The sequence below is a fragment of the Rhipicephalus microplus genome, chromosome 4 (assembly GCF_043290135.1).
Source record: "Rhipicephalus microplus isolate Deutch F79 chromosome 4, USDA_Rmic, whole genome shotgun sequence".
NCBI classification, from domain to species: Eukaryota; Metazoa; Arthropoda; class Arachnida; order Ixodida; family Ixodidae; genus Rhipicephalus; species Rhipicephalus microplus.
Window position 1 is genome coordinate 110,214,528 of NC_134703.1, and position 23,762 is coordinate 110,238,289.

General features: G+C 43.6%; 1 protein-coding gene across 1 annotated transcript in view; it reads left to right on the plus strand.

Moving 5' to 3' along the window:
• The first annotated feature begins 7,448 nt into the window (after nucleotides 1-7,448).
• The window catches only part of LOC142814569 (uncharacterized), a 126,037-nt gene continuing 109,723 nt past the window's right edge, over nucleotides 7,449-23,762 (plus strand). The window contains exon 1 of the mRNA XM_075893492.1: nucleotides 7,449-14,251. Coding sequence (XP_075749607.1) covers nucleotides 13,453-14,251 — 799 coding nt within the window. The 5' untranslated portion in view covers nucleotides 7,449-13,452. The remainder of the gene's footprint in view (nucleotides 14,252-23,762) is intronic.

A 23,762-nucleotide genomic window follows, 5' to 3' on the forward strand; every position in this document is an offset into this window, starting at 1 on the left:
CATTCGTGAGGCAGCAGCATAAATTCTGCTGAATAACTACGTGTCTATCAAGACAGATGTTCGAAAGAGTACAAATAAAAGCACAGAAACTTTCCAAATGAGTAGTACCAGTTTCTCTGCATGCTTTACATAGTGTGTGTGTGTGTGTGTAGTGTGTGTGTGTGTGTGTGTGTGTGTGTGTGTGTGTGTGTGTGGTGTGTGTGTGTAAATAAATAAATAAAGAATGAACAAAATTAACCTTATTTATTTGGTTACTTTCTTGGTCCATCAAGTTTTGTACTTCTAGATCGACCACACGGTCGATATATAGTGTACAATGTTTGACCTTTTCGTGGAAGAAATGGCTCACACGTGAATTTCTAAATGCTTTGAAGCGCAATAATTCACCTAAACCTGCGTTCTCTTTAACCGAAAAGGCAAAATAAAGCTGTTAAGCATGTAAAACTCTCCGTGAAGGCTTTATCTCTTATCGAAAGAGTACAAATAAAACTACAGAAACTTTCCAAATGAGTAGTACCAGTTTGTCTGCATGCTCTACATAGTGTGTGTGTGTGTGTGTGTGTGTGTGTGTGTGTGTGTAAATAAATAAATAATGAAGAAAAAAACCTTATTTATTTGGTTATTTTCTTAGTCCATCAAGTTTTGCACTTCTAGATTGACCACACGTTCAATCTATAGTGTACAATCTTTGACCTTTTCGTAGAAAAAATGGCTCGCACGTGAATTTGTAAATGCTTTGAAGCGCAATGGTTCACCTAAATCAGCACCCTCTTTAACCCAAAAGGCAAAATAAAGCTTTTAAGCATGTAAAACTCACCGCGAAGGCTTTATCTCTTATTGAGGGACGATGGTGGTGAAGTACTTACAGCCTCATGTATGCGCTCTCGCTCGGGCAAAACGAGTGACGTCACGGCGGCAGTGAGCAGGCCTGATAATCTTCTAGGTGGCATTCCCCCGATACAGCTGTTCACTATAGCCTCTCCTCTAGACCTTTCCTGCTCTCGCTCATCGCCTAGTCTTCGCGTGTGCTTTGCAGTAGTGGAGGAGAGCACCCCTCATGCAGTGTCTCACGACGGAAATCATATGAAGTAATTTTTTCTTCATTTATGTACAGATACGTGGGGCGGCGTCTTGCATTTCTCGTGTTCACAATATTGGCAGTCGCACTGGCTCTGTAAAGCATACAAAGGGGAAGCGTCACTACAACGTTACTTATGCAGTGCTCTGTGATGCGTTGGCGGCATTGCTTCGAGCCACTAAGAAGGAGCAAGACGGAAGAAATTTGACAGACTTGCGATATTAGAGTGCGAAACATGTGTCTTTCACATCTGTAGGGGAAAGTGCTGAGCAGCATGTGTGACGCAAGCAGCGCTACCCCTCATGTAGCGTCGCATCACGACCACCCCTTGACTAATGTGGACCGACAGCTGCCGTTGAGAAGCGACCGTTTGCACTGACATTCAAAGAACGAAGAGGCCTTGGCTAAAACGTACAGGCTGAGGCCTCAGGTTTACCTGTGGTGGCCATATTGCGAGGCGCTCGGCCGGAACAAATCTCAGAGGCCACCATGCTGGTTATATTGAAACAGTCTTAGTACAGACATTAAAAGCTTCAAATATACTTAAATAGCTCGTGCCTCGAAAAAATATCACCAGGGAACGTTTCTGGCACTTTGAATTAATGAGTGCACTTCTACCATCAGTGTAACAAAAAACCAATGAAAGATTTCTCTGGTTACAAAACAACCCCCAATTATTCCCGACCATCGTTGGCACGATGCCGGGTTCTATCGCAACCAATGAAACGCAGGGCTCCTAGCGGTGGATTGCACTTTTTTCGCACCGTTGCCCATTCAATTGGGGGTGTCGCTTAATTGAATCCCGGCGGCGGCGGCTGCATTTCGTTAGAGGCGAAAATGCTGTAGGCCCGTGTGCTCAGATTTGGGTGCACGTTAAAGAACCCCAGGTGGTCAAAATTTCCGGAGTCCTCCACTACGGGCATTTCTCATAATCATGTGGTGGTTTGGGGACGTTTACTCCCGCATATCAATCAGAGCTCTGAAGGATCCCGAGTTTTACCAAGCTCGGGCGATCCTGCATAGCGCTTCTGATATCATATATAGGTTAAGTGTGTTTAGAAGAAGTGGTTAAAAATTTAGTTTTGATACTTCACTATAGAAGAGCAGAAAGAGGTCCTGTGGGCCTCAAACTTCATGAGGACTGGTTGTCTTGCAATAAATGCCGGCACCAGCCAGGCCCCGGTGCACACTTTTTGGAATGTGCGTCCACATAGGATGTACAGGCTTTCACGGATATTAGAAAAGTGCCAACTTCCTTTGAATAGGTCATAAAGGACAAAATTGGATTCAGTGTATGCGTGTGCGTTGACAGCGCGAAAGTGTTACCCAAAACATTTGGCTCAAATAGAAAGTGAGCCACCGTAGCTGGCAAAGCAAGTAACCACATGGCATACACATGGGGCAAAAACGATTCAGGCAAGCGCTATTGCCGCGCTAAGGGAACGTAGCATACAGTCCACAAGGAGTCCTTATGATGAAGTCTAGACGACAAATAACCATAAGATATCATCGACGCAATAAGAAAGCTTGTCAAAAGAGCCGGTGTAACAAAATTCATATATATATACCAAAATCACGGTGTAACAAGCAACTGTAAGGAGCAGTGAATGCAACAAGTAACGTTTGCATACAGCCGGGGAGGAAATAAAGGTGGAAAAATACAATTGCCACACATAATAAGGCGTTCCAGAGAGTTTGCGCAACAAGAAGTCACACCATGAAGTCGGAGCAGAAACAAACCAGGACAACATAGTTGACGCAACAAGCAACCACATCATATTATTGGCACGCAAACAAAGCAGGCCACTATAGTTGAACTTAATCAAAAGCTCCACTCGCGAAAGAAGAGGCAGCGGGTTTTCATGCTGCATTTGCGTCGAACGAATAGTTGAAAAATTCTGGAAATAAAGAGCTGCTTACAGACTGCGGGATACGTAAACGAATGTACTGTTAATGACGGAAATGCAGTGTGGATTACATAAACAATGTGACCTTAAGCAAACATTGTTCTGTGGCTACCTAATAAAATTACGGAATCTATATCTGACGCTAGGCGTAATATTACCAAAAGCCACCGCAGAACTTTGAATATGGTTTGTTAAAGAAAGAAAATTTGTGCCTTCCCATTTCTTTGTTGCTGAGCATTGTTCTATTACTAAAGCCATTATTCAATAACCTCTTGCTTAATATATTTACGCTCGCACAAGAATTTTAAAGTTGTCTGTTTACTTTAAAAAGTGCATCAATGACGGCCCCGAAGTGCCATGATATGAGACTTCACAGCTGAATGCTTCTCAGTTTAAGACGAAATGTGCCTCTGCAACAGCAAGATACTTTTTATTTCTTAGAACAAAGTAAGAGAGTACTTTAAAGTGTTTGGCTTGGGGGAACAGCCTTTTACACAGCACATTTGAAGTGAACAAAACAAGCAAATAAAACACAGAAAACACAGATGAGCAACCTCACTATATTATTTTGTTTTCTTCGGAACTTGAAGGATAAAAACATGTGAAATTTATTCAGTACCACATGAAAAATTTTCGTTCACAGCGTTGATTATGCACATAATAGAGCCATAAAATTATTCATTATTTTCAGTTGCCGGGATCAATAGGCGTTGAATCATTTCTCGGCTTTTGTTGTACAAAGTGGGCCTTGTTCTGAATCATCGAAACATTTTAATGATAATCAAATAACAGTGGTAGACCTTCGAGACAGTCTGTAAAGAAACCCGCTACAAACTCGAGAAAAGTGCTGTTCTACTTTTTGAACATCTCTTGGTCCATGTAGAGGAAGAAAAAGAAGTTTATATTGCTCTGAACACATGGTGAGAAGTGAAACACATGTGCTTGTAGTGTGCTACAGACAACAGTATCGCTTGTGATTGCCCCGCAAAGCGAAAAGAAAAAAACAGCAAGTTCCCAGAAGGGTGTGCTATATTTTTGAAGGACATCCGTCACGACGATCGAAGAAAGCCAAGAGGATAAAAAAAGAATAAAAGGACTTATAAGTGCTCTTTGACGTTTGAAGAATCGCGTAACAAGATCACATGGAGAAAAACAACCTTTGGTGGTGCTTTGACAGGTCAGTAAAGGAACTTCTCACTCCGAGACGAACTCTCACAGTAATTTCGAGCTTTAAAGCCGATTCTGTATTGTCAGTTTTGTTTCACGGTAGTCGATTCTAACAGACGCGCAACAGTAGTGAGAAGTATCGACTTTGGGAGTGTCAACGCACACGGAAAAGTACCGTCGCACTGAGTGTTTCGCGTTCTTTTTTTTAATAGCTATGCTATCGTCAGTGCGCCCCCACAGTATGGCGACAAAACACCACTGGCTGTTTACAAAAAAAAAAGCGTAAGCCGACTTCGGAGCGAGACCAAATGAACCAATGAAGTACGTAAGATCCCAACAGAGTTACGACTGTATTGTCTTGCCCTGCAGCTATCGCAAACACTGAGTTCAACTGCTGAGCGGAATCAAAGATTCTTAGCTTATTTCTGCAGTTCGCAGCAAAAGTGGGGCCCAGATAAGAAGTAAGAAGTAGATATCAGTGTTTCTTTGGCCTTCCCTTTGACGGCGCTTACCCTCTTTAACGAGATCCGAGTTACACAGATTATTCCTTCAGGGTAGACAACACGTATGAAACCTAACCTAGCAGAGTAGTTACCTTGAATACGGATTCCAAAGAAAGGCTGGAAACGGAAGAGGGAAGCTTACGATAAAAAATTCGTAAACAGGGGTGTGTGTGTATTGGAGCCGGCGTTTCGACAAGTGTACTTTGTATTTTTAAAGCAGCAACCTTGATAAACTTGGAACCTTGAAAAAGACCAGTCCACCTGTCAAATCGCCAGCTCCAGCACAGACAGTCTTCTTTAGGAATTTATCTCCAAAATATACGGGGTAACTTGATGTCATGTTCAGTTGTTTTCGTGTATTTGAAGCCCGAAGCATTTCAAAAGCTGTTGCCTTACGAACCTGCACCGAACACACAGTATTTTTGGAATTTGTTCCGCAAGTAGCGGTCAGTGGAAATAAGTAAAAAAATGGTGTAAGTGTGTTAGTTTGTAGTTATAAGTATTGATTGGTGTTTTCTAATCTTTTGTTAATGTGTATTTGTCGACAAGTCACCGGAGACGTTTTCCGAGCTTACAAAAAGCACCAATATCAATTTATCAGTGAGCCTGGCACGATCCATAGTCTTTAGATGGAGGCGAAAATGCTTTAGGCCCGCGTGCTCACGTTATGGTGCACGTTAAAAATACCCAGGGGGTCAAAATTTCTGGAGCCCTCAGCTATGGTGTCTCTCATAATTATATGGTGGCTTTTGGATTAAACCTCACATCAATCATCATATGAATCAATTTAAACAGGACTGGCCAACAACGCTACTCGCGACGAATGTAGAGAGCTTCGATGAAATCATTGCTGAACATTCTCGGTAACTTCCCTGTTATAGTGTGCCAAAATAGCGTTTTCCAACGTGTTAGGCGGACTTCGTGATCACCCATTGTCGGAGGAAAGTGTCCTCTAACACTGGCCGAGGCCGCCGCTATCTCAGAAGGCTTTCAAAGCGTTGTTAAATTTTGAAAGGCTTTAAAAGAGTGTCATATTCTTCTTGCCTTATACTTTTTGTGTTCTGTCGGTTTCTTAACGTCTCTCTTTTGCTATGTTTATTCCCTTAAGCTCTATTTTCATACCAAGATCAGCTGGCCTGAGATTGATGATGATAATAATGATGATGATGATTCCTAGAATACTGGCGCACATCCACAAAGGGGGATCAGCCAAAAATCTGGCGGCAGGATCGAGAGGAAGCTCCCAGCCTTAACATCTATTTCATCTTCCTCCTTCTGTGGGATATGGCTAACTGTGATCGCATTCTATCTTTAAAATAATTGTTACGGGTCCAAAGTGGGGTTTTGTTTGCATCTGGAAAAGTCACAAACGCATATTCCAGTGTGCTAGCCTAAAAAATATATGCCATATCGGTGTACCACGCTACGCATATTCAGCAGAAAGCAGTTCAGAGTGAATTGACGTGTTATTTCAATGTTTCCGAGTATGTGCCACGCATATGAACATTAGAAATATAACGGGACGATGCGTCAGTCATTTCTACCTAATTATGCAGACAGTACGCATATTTTTCCGTTTATATGCAATTTATCCGAATGATATGGCTTTTGGATTGCGTGGTTTAGTTCCCTGTTGGCACGTGGATTAAATCGACAGTGTTTCAATGAACTTGCACTTCTATGTTAAAATAAGCACTTTTAACTTATGTCGCTTAACGCCCGTAATGTATGTGCTTAATGTTAAAAACAATATATTCAAAAGCATATAACGAAATTTTCGCCACGTGTCATTCCCTAGAATTCTTTTTTTTTACAGGAATGAGGTTATGGCCATCGAGAGCTGAAGCCGTTGCCTACTGTGGATTTAAATTCCGCAAGTAACACTTTTTATACTTCATCCCTGCACAAAATAATAGCTCGGTTATCCTAGCTTATCTTAAAGACACGTTTTCGTAATCCGATTCTTTATGCAAGGAATGCACTTAACGTAGTGCAATTTCAGACAGAGCAAAGCGAGCACTTGCAGTATTGCAGTGCGTCATATATTTCAGGACCAAGCCCTTGAAAATTGTAAAATTTCTTGCCAAAAGTGATAAAATAGAGTATTTGGTAACTTAAAAATCGTGTCATCCTTACGAATTGACTGGACAACCTTGAGAAGTAGTTATATTGCAAGTCTGCTCACACTGGAACTAATATTCACACAATAACATCAACTCTTTCGTAGCAAGATCCTTATTATTCGGTTTTTCAAGCTATATCTACATAGAAACTTTGAAAAAAGGATAATACGCTATTTTAAGCTTGTTCAAATAAACTGAAGGATTTATTCCTCTGCGTAATCAAATAATTGCAAAAGAATACGTAGCAAAGAATCTTTAGTTTGTTGTTTATTTCAAATATCTTTCCGCCTTGATGTAACAGTAGAACCGGAGTTGAGTTATACGCTGCTTCAAGCGACACGAAATGATGCATTCATGTGCACATTCCCTGCAGTACACTTCCGATACTATATTTGGAATCCCTGTAAAACTGGGCCATGCCTGGGCAGTGCTGTGGAATACGACCACGCACCTGTGCGGCTGCTGCTTCTATTGCGTCAGACGGGACCACCAGGCTAGGGGAGAGCGCAACAGCGGCCACCGGCGCGGCAGCAGTAGTAGCAGCAGCAGCATCAGCCAACGGCCGAGGCTGCGGCGGCGCTCGCCCGCTCCTCTTCCCGGCGGGATCGATTCGAACGCGAGCGCGCTCGGGCCCCGGGCCCGCGCACTTGCTGAACGAACCCCGCTCGGGTCTTGACGCACGCACAGCGCGCGCGGACGCTGCACTGCCACTCGCGGATCGGCGCGCTTACCTGCTTGTCGGAGTCACAACCGCGCTCCTCCCGCCCCCACCGCTGAAAACGAGGAGTGGGCAGTGCGCCTTCCCACTGCATCTCCTAGCATCTCCCGCCTCCTTGGATACCCGGGATTACCTGATGAAGTGTTTGAGATGTGACTTACACTTGCCTCGGTGGTCGATTTGACTTTGTGCGGGAACGGATGCAGAAACGACGCAGCTCTCAAGCGCGCGTCAAGGTGTGAGCTGGTTTAATGTAGCCTCGAGCTCCTTGGCTGTCTGGGACGTTGTATGAGTCTTGTCGACTACAGGAGATAAAATGCCTCAGAGAGTGTCTTAAAAATATAAAGGTGTTCTTGACCTCATCTCGGGGCACCTTTCTTCCTGAACAACCAGGATACACAGAAAACAAACATCATTTGTGTCTCAGATCGTCGTGCAACCTAATTCTAAGTGCTGGAATACACCTGAATTTGAAACGGTAACCAAAGGTCTGATCCTGAAGGCATCCTGTTGGATCCATCCTGTTGGCGCCCTTCCATAGCCTGGAGACTGGGACACTCTTGCAAAATCTGGAGTTTCAACGTGTGAGGCAGCATCTGCAACGTCAGCTGCGACTGAGTGAAAAATTTTCAAATCAGGCACCCAAGAAGCCTTCGCAGCATTGTGCAACGAAAAGCGCTCTCAGCGAGCTCCACTGTGGCATCAGTAGCGCCACTTCTATTTCGGGAGGGCGATTTTTCCCTAAACGACGTCTTCTGCATGCGGCGGGTGCTCCGTGTGCTAAACGGCAGCTGGAGTCTACGCTGCGAGGCTCGCGGCCCATAATTGGTCGCTCCTCCTCGTCCCTCGCATTCTTACCTACGAAATACTAGTGTCTGCCTGCATAAACACCTGTAAGTGACAGTAGGATCTCCACAATCACATCTAAGCACCCAGCGAAGAGGATTCAACATCCTGGAAAGTTCGTGAAAGTGCGCGACGACGACTTGTGGAGTAACCGACGACGGATCGACATATGAGTGTGTGTTGTGCGCGGAGCAGCTTCTGTGTGAACGAACGAATCGCCTGCAACGCCTCTAGATCATTTTCCTGCAGCAGAGTTGGTGGTACCTTCGCTTCGAGTGTCTCGCGTGTTCTAGCCTGGGTTGTGAACTCTATTACTTCCTAAGAAAGAATGCCGACTAATTATTTACTTTCAGGGTAAAGTGTAGCCCCCGAGGAAGAGCTATCGAGACAGGACAACTTGCTGGCAGCGATTTGTTGCAATATAGCCCCTGCGCTTTAAGAGTGTTTGGTCACCACCACTCGGGTTTCTTGCAAGCACTGGAACGGACACAATCGGGTCTCGGGTGTACTTAATTAGGCCAGCCCTCCAAAACATGTGCTTGGCGCTCACTTGCGGGAGCACGTTTTGGCCAACGGCTTCTCTTTGAAAGTACGTGGAGCCTGTGCAGTGTAATATATAGGGCCTCATAGTAACCCTCTGCAAGCTTTTTCCACCCTTGCGTTCGCGTAATAGCAGCGGAAGGTTACACCTCTGACTTGTAGGTGCTGGCTTGTGTCCCAAAAGCCACTGAAAAGCACTACTCGTTAAAAACTTTTGCTCCAGTTGGCTTCTCCCCTCGGAGTTTGAGCCGGTGATTACCAAAATATTACGAATGGTACGTACACTTCAAAAAAAAAAAGTTGTTGCTGTCCACGAATAATATGCTCTCTCTGGGTTGAAAAGGGATAAATAATCACTTCAAGGCTAATCTGCTGACAAAAAACGATTAGTTATAGCTGCCTTCACTTGCATTGAATATCTAGTAGCTGCCACCGGTATATGAATAAGCAAGGGCAGTGGTTCGTTAGCTACAATTTCTATTTTTTCGTTAACTCGTGTAATTTGTTGTAGTCACTGGTGTGCAGGCATAGTAGTGATTGTATTTTGCGCCTTCTCAGGTGTATCCTTACATAGAAGAGTTTTGCGTCCTGCAAATACATTTTATTTTATGTTGAAGCACTGTAGTCACTTTTATTCGCTCTTTAGTTTACTAAACCTTTAAAGCACAAAGGCTATGTGAACCATCAATACCAGTTTCTGAAGACAATTCTGTAATAGTTTCTCCACTATCAGCTCAATATTTTTTTAAATCATAGCCAGTTATGCCCCTCTCCTTTAGGATACATAACATTGATCATTCGCTCTACCGAACGAAGTTGTGCAACGATATTTTGAAGCACGTAATATCGGATGTGCTCGCGGCCAAGCAGCAGTACCTAGCAATTTCAGACATTTATTCGTGTAGTCACGTAGTGCACGTAAGCGTTTCTCAAACTGCAGTACATTAAGAAAGGTGAATAGCGATAAATTTGGGCGTTACAAGTGCTTCGGAGAGTTTCGAATGGCCAGTGACCTAAACTATTCGTACCCGATCAGCGAGCCCAGACTGCGTGACTTGTCCAGCTTTTGAAGAAGAGAACGATCCATACGCGCGTGGAGGAAACATATCTTGACGTTTTGGCTGAGGAGCCAGGAAATCGAAACGTGAACGTTACGGTGGCATCACTGTAGCTGATCACGGACGTCACACCGAAGAGACCCGTTTGAAGGAGGGAACATATTGCCGAATATCAAGGATAAGAAGCAGAAAAAAGTTCGAAGCATTCACCGGTGAACCGACGCGTGTGCGTTGTGGTTGTGTGTTCTTTTGTGTTTTTGCTCGGTTGTTGCTCCTCTTGAGTGCGTTGCTCCGTGCGTAACGTGTGCACTGTGCTCCTCTGTGCTGCAGTGCATCAGTGCGTGAAGTAGTCACGTGCCCGGAAGTGCTTCGAGAGAGACGACACGTTTTATCAATCCACCCAGACGGCCCCTGAGGACGAGACTGCAAAACTTTTCAAGCCTGGTTGGCCTCTCCACCGTTCGCAGGAGTTATAAGAGCGGGAAAGGTGGGGGCGGAAACGCCAAGTCTGCAAGGCCCAAGCGCTATATATGCTCAGCTAGGCGAGCCACGCAGCATCCTTTGTTGTGCAAAAAAATTAAGATACAAAGCAAAGCTATTTCCAGCATTCCCTCCTGCCAAGACTTCCACTTTTTTGTGAACTCTCGGAAGTACTTGAAAAACTGATTATAAAAACAATTAAAAAACAATACGAGAGGCTTCGCAGGACGTATCTGAACTCTTCGTTCAGCTTTTCAGGTGTGTTAGTGAATACATGGCGTAACCTCATGTTTTCAATGTAAGCGATCGCTCATCTAGCACACGCAGTAAGGGAGTTAGATGGAGTGAGACACTGGTGTCTCGGGAATATCACACGCAGCTCTATTATCTCGAGGCAAACGTTTTCTGAGAAGAACTGAAAGAGAGATGCCTCGAAACTTAAAAAGCAAAGTGCTTCTTTTGAAAAGCACAGTCTGACTGAAGGAGCGAAAGATCCGAGAGCGATCATTGAAATTTGTCACCCGCAGCGATTTCGCAAGATTGCTTTGTTGTAAGGCAAAGATATTTATTGCCTGCAACAGTTTTCTCCGCGTACTGCTTGTCACGATTTGGATATCAGCCAACTTTTCTCCAAGCTTTTGTCGATAAGGGTGATGCGTTATTGATCTTATTCACGTACATTGTTTAGCCAGTGAAGAGAAAAAAAAAGAAACAAGTCGGAATCTTGGACGTCAGCTACATGCCAAACCATAGTGACTCTTGAAGGCTACTTGAAACTATGGAAGGCGCTGAGTTAAGACGAAGCGCATTAAAACAAACGTAATCAACAGCCCTGATGTAACATACGTACAAAAGCTTTTCTTTTTACTGGTTCATTGCTTAGAAATAGGAGTCAGAATTCGTATGATTTCTTTTACAATACAGTGAACAAAGTCCGGGCAAAAAGGGTTAGAGAATGTTTGGAGAAGGTCTAGAAAGGGAGACTGGAATCCGCAGCTAGTCTAGTTGACGTCAGCAACTGCTGTTGTCTCGCAACTTTACAATCACAAACCGAGGCAGGTGTTTGTCTCCGCTTTCGGCTGTGAGGAGAACAAAGGCGCAAGTGAACAGCGCAAAGCCAGGTTGGCTGGAGAACAAACCGGACACCCGTAAAATCTCCGTCGATAAAAATATATAAAGATACATGGAGTGAGCAAGCTAGCGCAAACGGTCTAGCTGAAATCGATAAGAGCGAAGGTCTGAGCGAATAGTTTTTTTGCCTCCCATTTAAGCGTTTGAAGGCTGCACGATAAGTGTTGCTGTATTCATTACGACTTTTTATTTGCCTGCATGTTGTAAATTTTATATCCTAAACCAGAAAGCCAGTGCGCACTATTTAAGGGAATAAAAATACAAAGCGAAATTTATAGTAGCAGCTTTACAGACATAAAGTAACGAGAATGAATCGACTCCATATATCTTACAATATTTCCTTTTCTTTTGATTTTTGCAGATATTAGCGACAGGTAGGCACTTATCTGCTTAGGTTGCTGTGCCTTGAAGGAAGCTCTGAATCATCGTTACTTTTACTGCGCATATAAGCTAATTTCGTCACTACAGCCCAGAGAATCCAGCTGTATTTTCTGTACACATGTAATTCGACTGCAGTTTCTATACATATTTTTTAAGTAATAGAGGTAAGGTGCACGCAAACAGCGGTCACTGCTCACAAAGTGTATATGCGCTTGGTAGGCGCATTATTTCTTGCAGCTCTTCTAGGAGAACACTAGCAGAATCCAGGAATTAAGATACAGTGATCTGAGAGACACAGTAATGAGGAGGTATAGGAAATAAAAAAAACGAGTTGAAAAAGGAAGTGCTCAAACTACGACGGACAGGTTCGCGTAATCAAGACGAATAACAGCTGCGAACCCTTCTCGACAGGAAGTGGAAACAGGAAAAAGGAAGCCCTGCGGGACGAGCTTTCTTTCTTAAGTTTGCTTTTCGATCGTTTTTGTTCTTCTTCATATTATCAAGATAAACGCGCAGGAAATGCGCTGAACAAACTATTTTTTTATTCCTTAAGGAAAAGAGGCGCGAGATTTTACGAGGGAAGTGGACAAAGGAAATTTATCAATGCTTTTCTCTTCATAGCGGAATCAGGTGGCCTTAAAGGGGGAAGCATATTAGGGAACCAAGACAGCCAGAAAGCCGAAAAACGTTGTCTGTTACGGAAGAAGAAATAAGAAAATAAATGGATGGACTTGTTATCAGCTATAAGTAATACCTTGCGCTAACGACGGAAATAGCGCCTCAAATCTACGAGCAGATTAGGGAGGGAATATTGATTTTGTGATTATTATTGCAACGTAACTGGACGAGGCGGATGAATTCAAAGAATAAGATTTAGAAGGTAAAGAAAAAAAAAACACAAGACAAACATAATGCGTGAATGGTTCGCCTGAAGTCTGTTTGAAGTAGGTTTTGTGAAGAAAATGACACGTAATTGCACGGTAACGACCTCATTTCGGTCATCTCTCGTTTAGACAAAGGCGAGAGAGATAGCGAGCTATCAAACGAAAGCGCCAGCAAGAAAACGGGTCATCAGGGCTAACGCACTAAACGCTTGGGAAATAACGTGACTCGCAAAAGTGTGAGCGTACCTCCCCCCCTCTCTCCCGAAGTGTCGCCACCACCAGAAACGGCAATTAGGTTTTCCTCCCAGGGGTGGCGTATCTGCTAGAAAGGCGGATAACAGAGCTGCTGCTGTTAATCTTCGCGGGAAAAACTTTGAGTCAATCAGCCTAATCGACGCTCTAGAGCCGCCAGAGGTGCCGGTGGTTGTAATGATCATTGATTGAAGAAAACTGCGTGAAGAGACACCGATGGTGGTGTACTTGGAACATGCTGATGGAAAAGGGTACTTCAGTGCTGCCGTCTTGGGGAATCGCGACTGGACGTGACCCGCATCCTCCCGTCGCACAGTTACAGAACAACGAGTGTCGCCACCACTTAGTGGAGACCACGAGGACGACTACCGAGAGCGAAGTTTTATGACATTGCCGCCGAGCAACCACGTCGATCGAAAAAGCGCCCTCCGAGGAGAAGCGGAGCAGGAGTTTTCCCTGCGTGAAAGCGGCGTCCATTTGCATCGGGGAGCGATGAGCTCCCCGGCCATCACCGTCAAAGCTGCTGAAGACTGCCCGAAAGTCGCCAGTGCCCAAACACCCAACTCGGGACACGCGAAACCAAAGATGCCCAAGGCAGACGAGTGCCGCATCGTAATCACCGACTGCGACGGCGCCGAAGACGCCACAGACAGAGACAGCCGCGTCGCCGCCTGGTTAGGACAGGACGCCTCCGCGGCATCGTCAGCCATCGAAGAAGGCGAACTGTCACGCTGCGACAGCCAGCCGCGCCGTCACCACAAGCACCGGCACAAGCGGCGCCAACGCAAGCATCACCACCACCGTCATTCGTCGACCCACAGCCGGTCGTCCCGGTCGGACGAGCCAACGGCGAGTCGCTGCCAGAGCAGCAGGCTCGTGGTCGAGGTTGACGACGACTTCGCGTCCGAGTGCGACACCATAGCCACGGGGCGCTCCGAGGGCGCCTGGTCCGGCTTGGCACCACCCGACAGGGACGAGCGAAAGCGCAAGAACAAGAGGAAACGAAAGCGGAAGCGAAAGCCCGGCGAGGAAATCGACGAGGACGAGGACAGCCAGGATGGAAGCGGCAAGCGCGACAAAAAAGCCGAGATGATTGTGGTGACTGTGAGTGCGGTTATACTCACCATCGCCCTGCTGCTCATCGGTATTACCCTGGCACTGACGCCTAAGATCGACGAGATGGGTGAGTGAGTCAACGTTTACGGTTACATTTATTTGTAAGAGCTTAATATGGGAAGCAAGAGTTGGGCAATAGAAAGTTTGCAAACACGTCACTTTTGGTGACTTCGTTAGAGCTGCCGATGCAGGTATCGATTTTGGCTCGTGATACAAAAGCTTCTATCTGACGCAGGTGAGGTGGCAAATGTCGGTGATATATAGAACAGCAAGCTTTTAGAGAAGGTAATCAAAAATCACTTGCCTAAAAATAGTCCTGTTGAACTGTTCTGCGTAAAACAGTAGTCATAAACTGTAGCGTGCACGCAAAAAGTAACGCATCCTATGCAACAATATAAAGAGTATTGAGGTCGCAATATTCGAAGTCAAGCCAAAATTTTTGCGGGAAACTTTCATTTCTCAATTAGCCATGATATTTTATTTCTGTAACTTCCTCTGAAACCGGCTGAACATGGGAGCGTACTGGTATCGCTAGACTTCGTGTTTGCCATTTGCAAACATTTATCAAGTGGACTACTTAGCGTCATCATTTACGAAGTATCCTGTCTGTAGCTTGTGTAGACGTGTCACTGTGCTAGTGATAGCGTACGCATCATGCTTTGTAGATTACACGTGGAGACACAGAAGCACACGAAACAAAGTGGCAAGTCATACAGCTCGGAAAGACGAAACTCAGTTTGCTAAACTTTAGAATGTTTGTGAATTAGAACCAGGGCTGAGGGTACTTGCAGGTCGAGAAGACAGAGACTTTACTTTCGTAAATCGAGGAAGCCATAGCTGTAGGACCTCTTCCTTGCAAAATTAGTGGAAGTGAATTAGGAGCTCTTTCAAGTAACACAATATTGTTTAAACGAAGTTCTTTCAAGCAAGGTTTTCACAGAAAAATGTATTTTCTGCAATGGCGGATGAAGAAGAATAAGTTCTGTTGCTTCTGCGCACCATGCGCTCAATATTTTCATTCTTATAGGCAAATCAGTACGTTTTAGGTTATGTCCAAAAGCGTTTGTTATAGTATGTTTCTTTGAAGGGGTATGGCAAAAGACAATATAATGACGAGATGATGTTTCAGAGAGCTTGTGCACATTTTGCGTTATAAAAATTTTTGATATTGAAATAAGCACAACTGAAAAATGAAACGGCTGGGATTCTTAGTGGTTTGCAATTCACGGTGTTTCTATTACGCAATGTTTGCTCAGTTCGCTCGGTTCTCATTCAGCGTATTTGTAAGTGTGAGTACACGTTTAGTGTAGACACGCTTAAGCGTATTGCGATAGCGTGTGATGCGCCGACTGTGGTATGCTTCTGTTTGACCTACGTATGAAAACAATATGTCAAAAATGAGAAAAAAACGCTGGATTTTCATTAAGAACAAATTTTTGAGACTGCACCGCAAGAAATGTTTCTGACAGACACGTTATCCGGTTACTTGTGCACCAGTAGACACGCATATTTTTCTATTTTGGTGGAAGTGGTGGAAGTGCCGATTGCTATCGTATTAGAGCTCTTCACCCCAGTAGTGAGGCGACTTCACATATTCTATATTGCCCGTGGGGCAATACATGCGTGCACATCTCGACCGAAGCGAATGAATTGGGTTATTTTCCTTCCCTAAGGCACGATTTGGTTCGAAAGTACACTCTTCGTACTCATTTAATCGCTTTCACGCGCTGCACGACAAGAATACTCCGCTGGAAGAGGACAAGAGAACGTGATTCCCGACATGTTTTCAGTATAACACAAGACGTTTGAAGAGATAGTGACGCTGCTGTGCATAAATACAAACGGAGTGCAAGAACCCAACAACTTTCGAGTGTGGCGAGATGAGAGGAAGTAGTGGTGTCGCAGGGGTCAATCTGCCGGTCGGAGTCAGCAAACAGCACGTTTAGCATCTCCGGCATTGTCGTGTCAGAACCGCCGGAGACAATCACAGTCCGTTAGCAACAAAGCATTGAGCACTGGTACTAAACGCTTGGGATATGTGAGACACCAGCTTAGCCGTAATGAACGCACATTGCCTGAAACAGGTGGGCTGGCATGTCCCTGAAGGGTGGAGTAACATCTTGTCCGTGTACTCTCTGGCCTGTCGGGCGTTGTTTTCTTACAAATACAGCAGGGAAGAAGCAATAAAGTACCACTAGCCGAGCAGCTATCGGTTCTCGGCCAGCGCTTGTCTTGTTTCCCTGAAGTGTTTTTTTTCCTTTTTAGCGCTAAATTAAGAAGTCAGCTATCCCTACGTTCACAATGCTTTCTTAATTTTTCAGTTGTGTATGATGTAGGAATGACAGAAATACGCCTAGTATGCTTCTGCTAGAATATTTGTACATTGAGAACACCCCCGGTGCCATAAGGGGCCCAGGTTAAGCCTTATACGTCCCATGTATTTTTCGGAATTTGAAGGTACCGTTCTACAAGTGACTAAAAGAGATTCCAAATCATTCACATATCATTTCCTTGGCACATTTTCGCTTCTTCAATTAAAACAAATTTAGTGAAAGCTCACTAGGGTTGGAATTTTGGTCCATATCTATCCATCTATATGATCTAAATGTTATGTCAGTTTGCGTCTTAAAAACTTGCTACACAAAACTGTGAAGTGCTTATTTCGATTCCAATTCAGTATTTGTGTGCATTTATGCAGAATGAATGAAAAAAATATCAACTTTTTATCGCAGAACTTTTTAGAGGTAATGATTACTACATAATAAAAACGAGGGCTTTAGATTATCTGTATTAAAGTTGAAAAACTACTGAAAGGCAAACCAGGTTTGCGTAAACACTATACAACTTCTTTAGTATCAGCAAGCATGGTAATGATTATAAAACTAAATTTCTCACTTCGGGGCCACTCGCCTTGCTTGCCTTGCTAACTTTCAGAGATTGTGCAGCTCTGCACGTGATGTAGTATGGATTGTGGTCAACATTTTCCCGTACATTGAGTGTACTTTGGCCAAGCTTCGAACCTAATAATTTCAGAATTTTAACTCGTGTGATACTACATTTGTTACACAAAAAACTGTATCAAATTTTGTAATTCTTTAGGTTCTGAAGCCCAAAAAAACACCGAAAACATTCTTCGACGCAGTTCTCATTAGCTCAACACTTTCACTGCACAGTTTGCATCGACAAGAGAACTGTATTGGTCGCCACGAAATTTCGTACTCGCCGAACTCCTTCTTTGCCCTCAACATCTTGCTTTATCAGCAAGCACGACAGAGACAAGGTGTAATGAACCTATAATCTGCACGTGTTCGAACATACGCACTCCGACGAACAATGAGATATAAACAGGCGAACAGCCGTGTGAACTGCTGCAAGCTGACTGTATGCCATGTTATTTCTGCATGCCTCAGAATGCTCTTAGGTTTGGTGTTCTTGCTCATTGTTAATTTTACGTAAACATCTTCGCAATTTTTTTTTTCGCTGCAAACATTGTTAATATAAAGTAGCCAAGGTAGTATGAGCCTTAACCTCTCCTCAGCAAGACTGCTACAATAGAACAAAAGAGAGCAGGACAGCATATTTGGACTGCCTTAAAACTTACCTGACAATTTCATATACACAGCTGTCTTCGATTGATCTATATGTTGGGTTTAACGCCCCAAAATCACCATATGATTATGAGAGACGCCGTAGTGGAGGGCTTCGGGAATTTCGACTACCTGGGGTTCTTTAACGTGCGCACAAATCTGAGCACACGGCCCTTAACATTACCACCTCCATCGGAAATGCAGCCACCGCAGCCGGGATTTGAACCCGCGACCTGCGGGTCAGCAGCCGAGTACCTTAGCTACTAGACCACCACGGCGGGGCTGAGCTGTTTCCGGACAAACATTTTGCCTTTCATGCACAAACTTTTTTTAAATAAAAAAATGAGCCTAGGCATAGAGCACATACGAGAGGCTCCTTCTGAGTGTTCATATGCGCGTTCACTAACTACGTGCTTTCAAGAAAAAAATAGTTTTCGGCTACAAACAATACTTCTTCAGAATAGAACGAATGTGGAAAACACCCACAAAGGGGCACCCTCGAATTCTAAAGAAAAAGAGTGGTGTTTTCTGTTAAACTTTCCCGCACCATTCCGCTTGTTGGGAACCCTTTCCGCTGTGTGCTGTCTTCGCGACGCGACTGCAAGAAGGAATTGATGTGAGAACACAAGCAGTGAACTCCACTGTTTGCATGAAAAGTCTATTTAAAAGTTACAGAACCGGGTTATTTCCCCCAGAAAATTATGGGTGAATTTGGATAGGCCTAATGTGGTCGCAAAACCATCGTTTTCTTGGCTAGCACGCCGCACAGATATTGTTTATGTCTAGGTTCATTTTAAATACGGAGACCCAAGTTTACAAACGGCGCTGTCAAAAACACGCGTAGTCGTTTGAAAAAAAAAAGGATAGAAAGCGTGCCGTCAGCTGGTGTGGTGTCATGACATGAAGAAGCTTACAAACAGTGTAGCTAGTGTGAGCCTCAAAAACGTGATCGGAATGCTTGGTGGTTCTCGCTTTGATGCTTCGGTGGGTTTCAGTGGCGATTGCCCTAGATTCTTTCCCGGCACAACTTCCGAAAAACGACGTGCTTCCAGAAATAAAGGAGTACGCATTCGTGAAAAATGTCGAAGTGCCCACAAACACAAGAGTACACTAGCTTTTATAATATATCAGTAGGATCACATATGTGCTTTGGGATGCTACTCGAATGCGTATAGGCCGTTCTCTTCTTCCTTCTTTTCTTATTTCTCATTACTAGTCGATTGTGTAGCTTCCATCCCGCCAAGCCTCCCTGAAAGCCTTCTGCCCTTCACGTGGTTTTCCCATACAGTATATCAGTAAGTCTTGCGCTAGTGTCCATGGAAGCTGCAACGTATGGCACTTCAGCCAACATGGTAGTGAGGAGTGATGCATGAACTTCTATAACGTTTGTTTTTTCGCTTCCCTTTGACTCTGTGTCGCCGTCAGCTATTCGAGAGACAAACTTCGGAAAGCGTTGATAGTTCGTCTTCGCCGCTTTGACCTTTTAAAAGCGCACATCAATTCAAATGGGGTCATGAAGTTCACAATCATCTATTCTTTTGTTCTAAATAAACGCCAAAACACAGCAATGAACAAAGCCACAGGCGTGTTCGAAGCCACTTGCTCGAATATTAAGCTGCGGGGGACCTGAAGATTTGCCGGCTTCCAGACTGTTGTGTAGAGCAAGAGACGGCATGTCCGAAACACTTTAATTAAACATGGATTAAAAAAAAACAGAAGACTTCTCGCCCCCGAGTGATCGGGAGCTCGTGAGGAGCAATGGCGCTGATGATGAACAGTGTCGGCTAGTCTGGCAAAGAGGAAGTTCCAACATAAGCAAATCCTTGTACTAGCGCTAATTTTCGTGGGGGATGTACAATTGTAGTGCCAGTGTTTTATTTAGTAAATATTGACTCCATGGTTTGACAGTGCCTCCGTGATTCCCCCATACTTGACCAAGCAATTAAGTCATCACCTGACGTCATGTTTGGTGAAGTCATAGCCCAGGTATCACGAAGGCATAATGACTTTGCAGATATTCGCTATCCGTGACGTCACAATGGTGTCAAATGATGACGTCCTCACGCTATGATGATTTTTTTGCAATATTTCGTATGGTCAAGGGCGTCAATGGTCACACTTCACGTTTGATGAGGCAGGTAAAGCTTTCACCCTAATAGTAAAGACGACGAGACTCGGGAGCCATTGTAGCATCAAGTCAGCTTCTCCATTTAAGAAGTAGGAAACGCTTTGACAGTGACTTGGATTCACGTAACTTTAAGACTGACCCTTTTTGAAAATTGTTTCAAAAGTGAGCAGTTATTCTGAAGGATTAAGAGTCGAGCATTGTGAGCGCTTTTAAAAGATGTGTCAGTAGTTTGTTTGGTCGTACGTACCGGTTGGCGAAGCATAATACAATCTCAACATAGACTATGTAAATGTCACGTGCCACAAAAAAGTGCTCACGTTATTTTTTGAATGATCGAACTTTTTCATTTCTGAACTGTACAAAAATTAAACGTCAGTGGCTTCTGTTTGGGGGGAACAATGTTTCTCTTTTTTTTTATTCTGATGGAATACTATGAAGTTCGATGAAAGCTATTCTGCACTCATCTTCTGATATATTTCAGTTGTAGTTCTGTAAGAAAGGAAGTTCATTCATTTTCTTGAGGATCTTGCTTTATTTTTCTAAAGAAGTCTAGCCTGCACATTTGGCACACAACAGAGACGTGTAAAAAGGCTCAATTTATGAGGAACTACGAAAGCATATAATGAATCTTTGATAAGACGCTCCGGTGTTTACATTCCGCGTGCATGACGCAACATACACAATTATCAAACAGCTTAGGAGTTCGTCAACAGAATATGCTTACGTCGCCACAAAAGGCACCAAGTATGCTATAGTACTATGATAGATAGGTCTTATGTAGAATATGTATATAAGTAAAAAAGAAATATGATGAACACGCAAGACAGAAGTGGTCTATCACTAGTTCAAGGAACCTTAAGTGTCTTTGAGATTCATGGAAAAAAAAAACGCGTGCCCAATATTATCTGCTCTATAATATATTGACTACGCTTGTATTCAATGTTGTGAAATACGTTACACTGCAGTAAAAGCGAAGTCTTCATAAAATGTTGAATTGTGTTGTGGTCTAGGAGAGCAGACTTGGATTTTAAAACATCTCGATTGTTCAAGGCGAAAAGACATAGAATAGTAATTTGCGATGAAACAACCATCGACAGTCGCTGAAGAACACCTTGTTAGCACGTAGATGAGCGAAAGTTCAGAAAGGTTTCGTCAATAATTTTTCTAATGAATTATGTCAGCGCCTTCGTTCTAGTGAGTCAGAGATGGCTCCGCAAGTTCAAGTTTCAAGCACAGTGAAGAAAATTTGATTCATGGTATAGGTTAACATCGAATTAAATTTGAAGTACTGAACATGCAATGCGTCGAGAATCTTACATTTTTTTTTATCTCGACGATCGTTTTCGTTGAGAGCTGTCGTGGTGTTCTGTGGGCGCCTTAAGACTGCCGTTTCCTTTTATAGTACACGTCTGGCGAAAAAGAAAACAAAAAAAAACTACTTCGCTGACTACCTCCACCAGAACGAAATTATTGAGGAAGCTTTGTCTTAGTGGTACCAAGTCCGAATGAAGTGAAGAGCTTGGCGGTCTGCTTTATTGCTCGTTACTTTCCTCTTTCTTTTTCCTCTACTTTGGGTTTTCTGTGTCGTTTTGTCTTCGTTTATTTCAATTTCGTTGTTTTTCTTCTCTTCGATTGAATATCGCTTTCTATTTCTTTCTTTTCGATTTCTTTGTTTCTTCATTTTCCAGTCCTTTGCTATACGATATTATGCAAGGCTCTACTAGCGTGCTCTACTGCCTGCACAGCCGAGTGAGTGGTTCAGACGCATGCCTCGAGTCGTGGGTACGGGGTTTTTAATTCTGCTCCACTTTAAAGTATTATGGTAAATTTTCTTTTTCTCTTCCTCCAGCTTTTGTCTTTGTGTACTTGTCTTCGCTCCCATCAGAGTTATCGCATCTTACGCCGGAACAATCGGCGCACGTGTTCTGAGAGCGAAGCGGTAGTTTTAAGAGGAGGATGAAAAGAGTTCTGGCCGGTTCGTGATGATGATCCTTCCCATTTACCCGTCGCTAACCAATACTTGGCTTAAATGGTTCCGCCGTTAAAAAACGCCGGCCCTGAGCAGAACGCGCCGCAACGCCAGAGCGAATGTTTGTGGAGCACTCCACATGAAGGCCTTTGCAAGCTCTTTTCGTGGGCGAGTACAGCAGCGAAAAAAAGGGAAACAGGTCGATTTTATGGTTGATATATTCTGATCCATTTCTTATAAAGCTCATATTGATGACCACTGGCTGGATTAAGCCGACGAATGCGGTATTTCTAGACATAAAAGAATGTGGCTATGAAATAAAACACGCTTTTCATCACCTATGTATAGCTATTCCTACCAGCCATCCGCATCGACTTCTTTCGTAAGCCAATTCACATCCAGGCGCAAGGTCGCTTACTTCATAAAGTTGTGTTCGTATTGGAATTTTTCTAGGAATACACTTTGTTAAGTTCGCCGCCAGTTCTGGCCAAAATGGCCATGGTCTAATGCACAAGACGGTATTACTTCGTAAATTATTTTTTGCACTCACAAGCAGGTCGTTACGGGCATTACTGAACACAATTCGAGCTAGAACGCAACACAAAAAAGTAACTATGCGTCCGCGTTAGTTCAGAAGGAGTACAAGGTTTATGCGTCGATCAGATGTTCTCAGTGGAATTTCCAAAATGACTCTGGTCGTGGAGGAAAGATTTCTACGGCACACCGTGCTTGTTAAACTTATATATCTCGTGGATTAGCAGGATTTCTACTCGAAAATTAGTGCAGATGCAAAAGCTGGTCAAGAAACGAAATTCGATAAAACGGAGCTGCTTAACTGGCTGCGATGTTTGCATCATAAGTGGGAATTGCTACTATCAAATGCATCATTGTGTTTGGCACATTTGCATGTGAGCTAACAAGCTTGTGTGGTGCAGGTTGATATAAGCCCCACGCGGCTCGACCAGTTTTACGCTTAATCGCAACATTGAGTGCATTTATTTGCGTTTATATTTATTTATTTTAGTTTTGAATTCTTCAGCATTTTGAATGGCGTAATTTGGGTACGTTGTGAAGATAACTGAGCGTACTTTAAGCTTCTATGCAACTGAAACTCTTAGGGAAATGTTTGTAATCAAAAGAGATAAATGAAACTGGACAACAAGGAAAGCATTATCATCGAAGTTCCCATATAAATGTTTGCGGTGTTTTTCACCATTGCGTGTGCACCATAATATGTTTTAGCGTCACACCACCAAATAGACTGCTTGGGTGTCTATAACGTGCAATTTGGGTTAAATCTAAGAGAGCACCAGAACTTCAATATTATGTTAGGAAATCACGAATTCCAAATATTATTGTCAAAGACCTTGAGAGGGTATGGAGCCAGAAGTTATCATCATCCTTAGTAATGAACTCCAAAGAGGTAGCCCAATTCTTAATTAAGGTAACTTCTTGGTCGTGGCGAGACTGTTACGTCGGTATAAACAGTGGCTTTTCTATCATTTATACTTTTTTTTTTCCTTCCACAGTACAGGGTTGGTTGCCGGGCTCAGCTCAAGTTAACCTGCCCGCCTTGCTTCTATTGCTATTTTCTCTCTCTCGCTCTTTCGCTTCATCATACTTCAGGGTTCAGTGTAGATGCTAGAAACCTGTGTTATTCTTTGTCGTGTGACATGCTTTTAGTTTGTGTAAACAACAGGATAGAAGTTCACAACTGCGAGAAGTGTTTTCACAACAGATTTTGGTGTCTCAGTAACTGCCTTTCTTGCGAGCTTGAATTTATGTGCTCACCGTCAACAGTTACTGACCTGAAGAGTGCGTGCACAGGCCACTGTAGAAAATCTCTGAGCACCTGTACTGTGTTCCATTTCTTTGTGTGTCTTCAACTGCACCT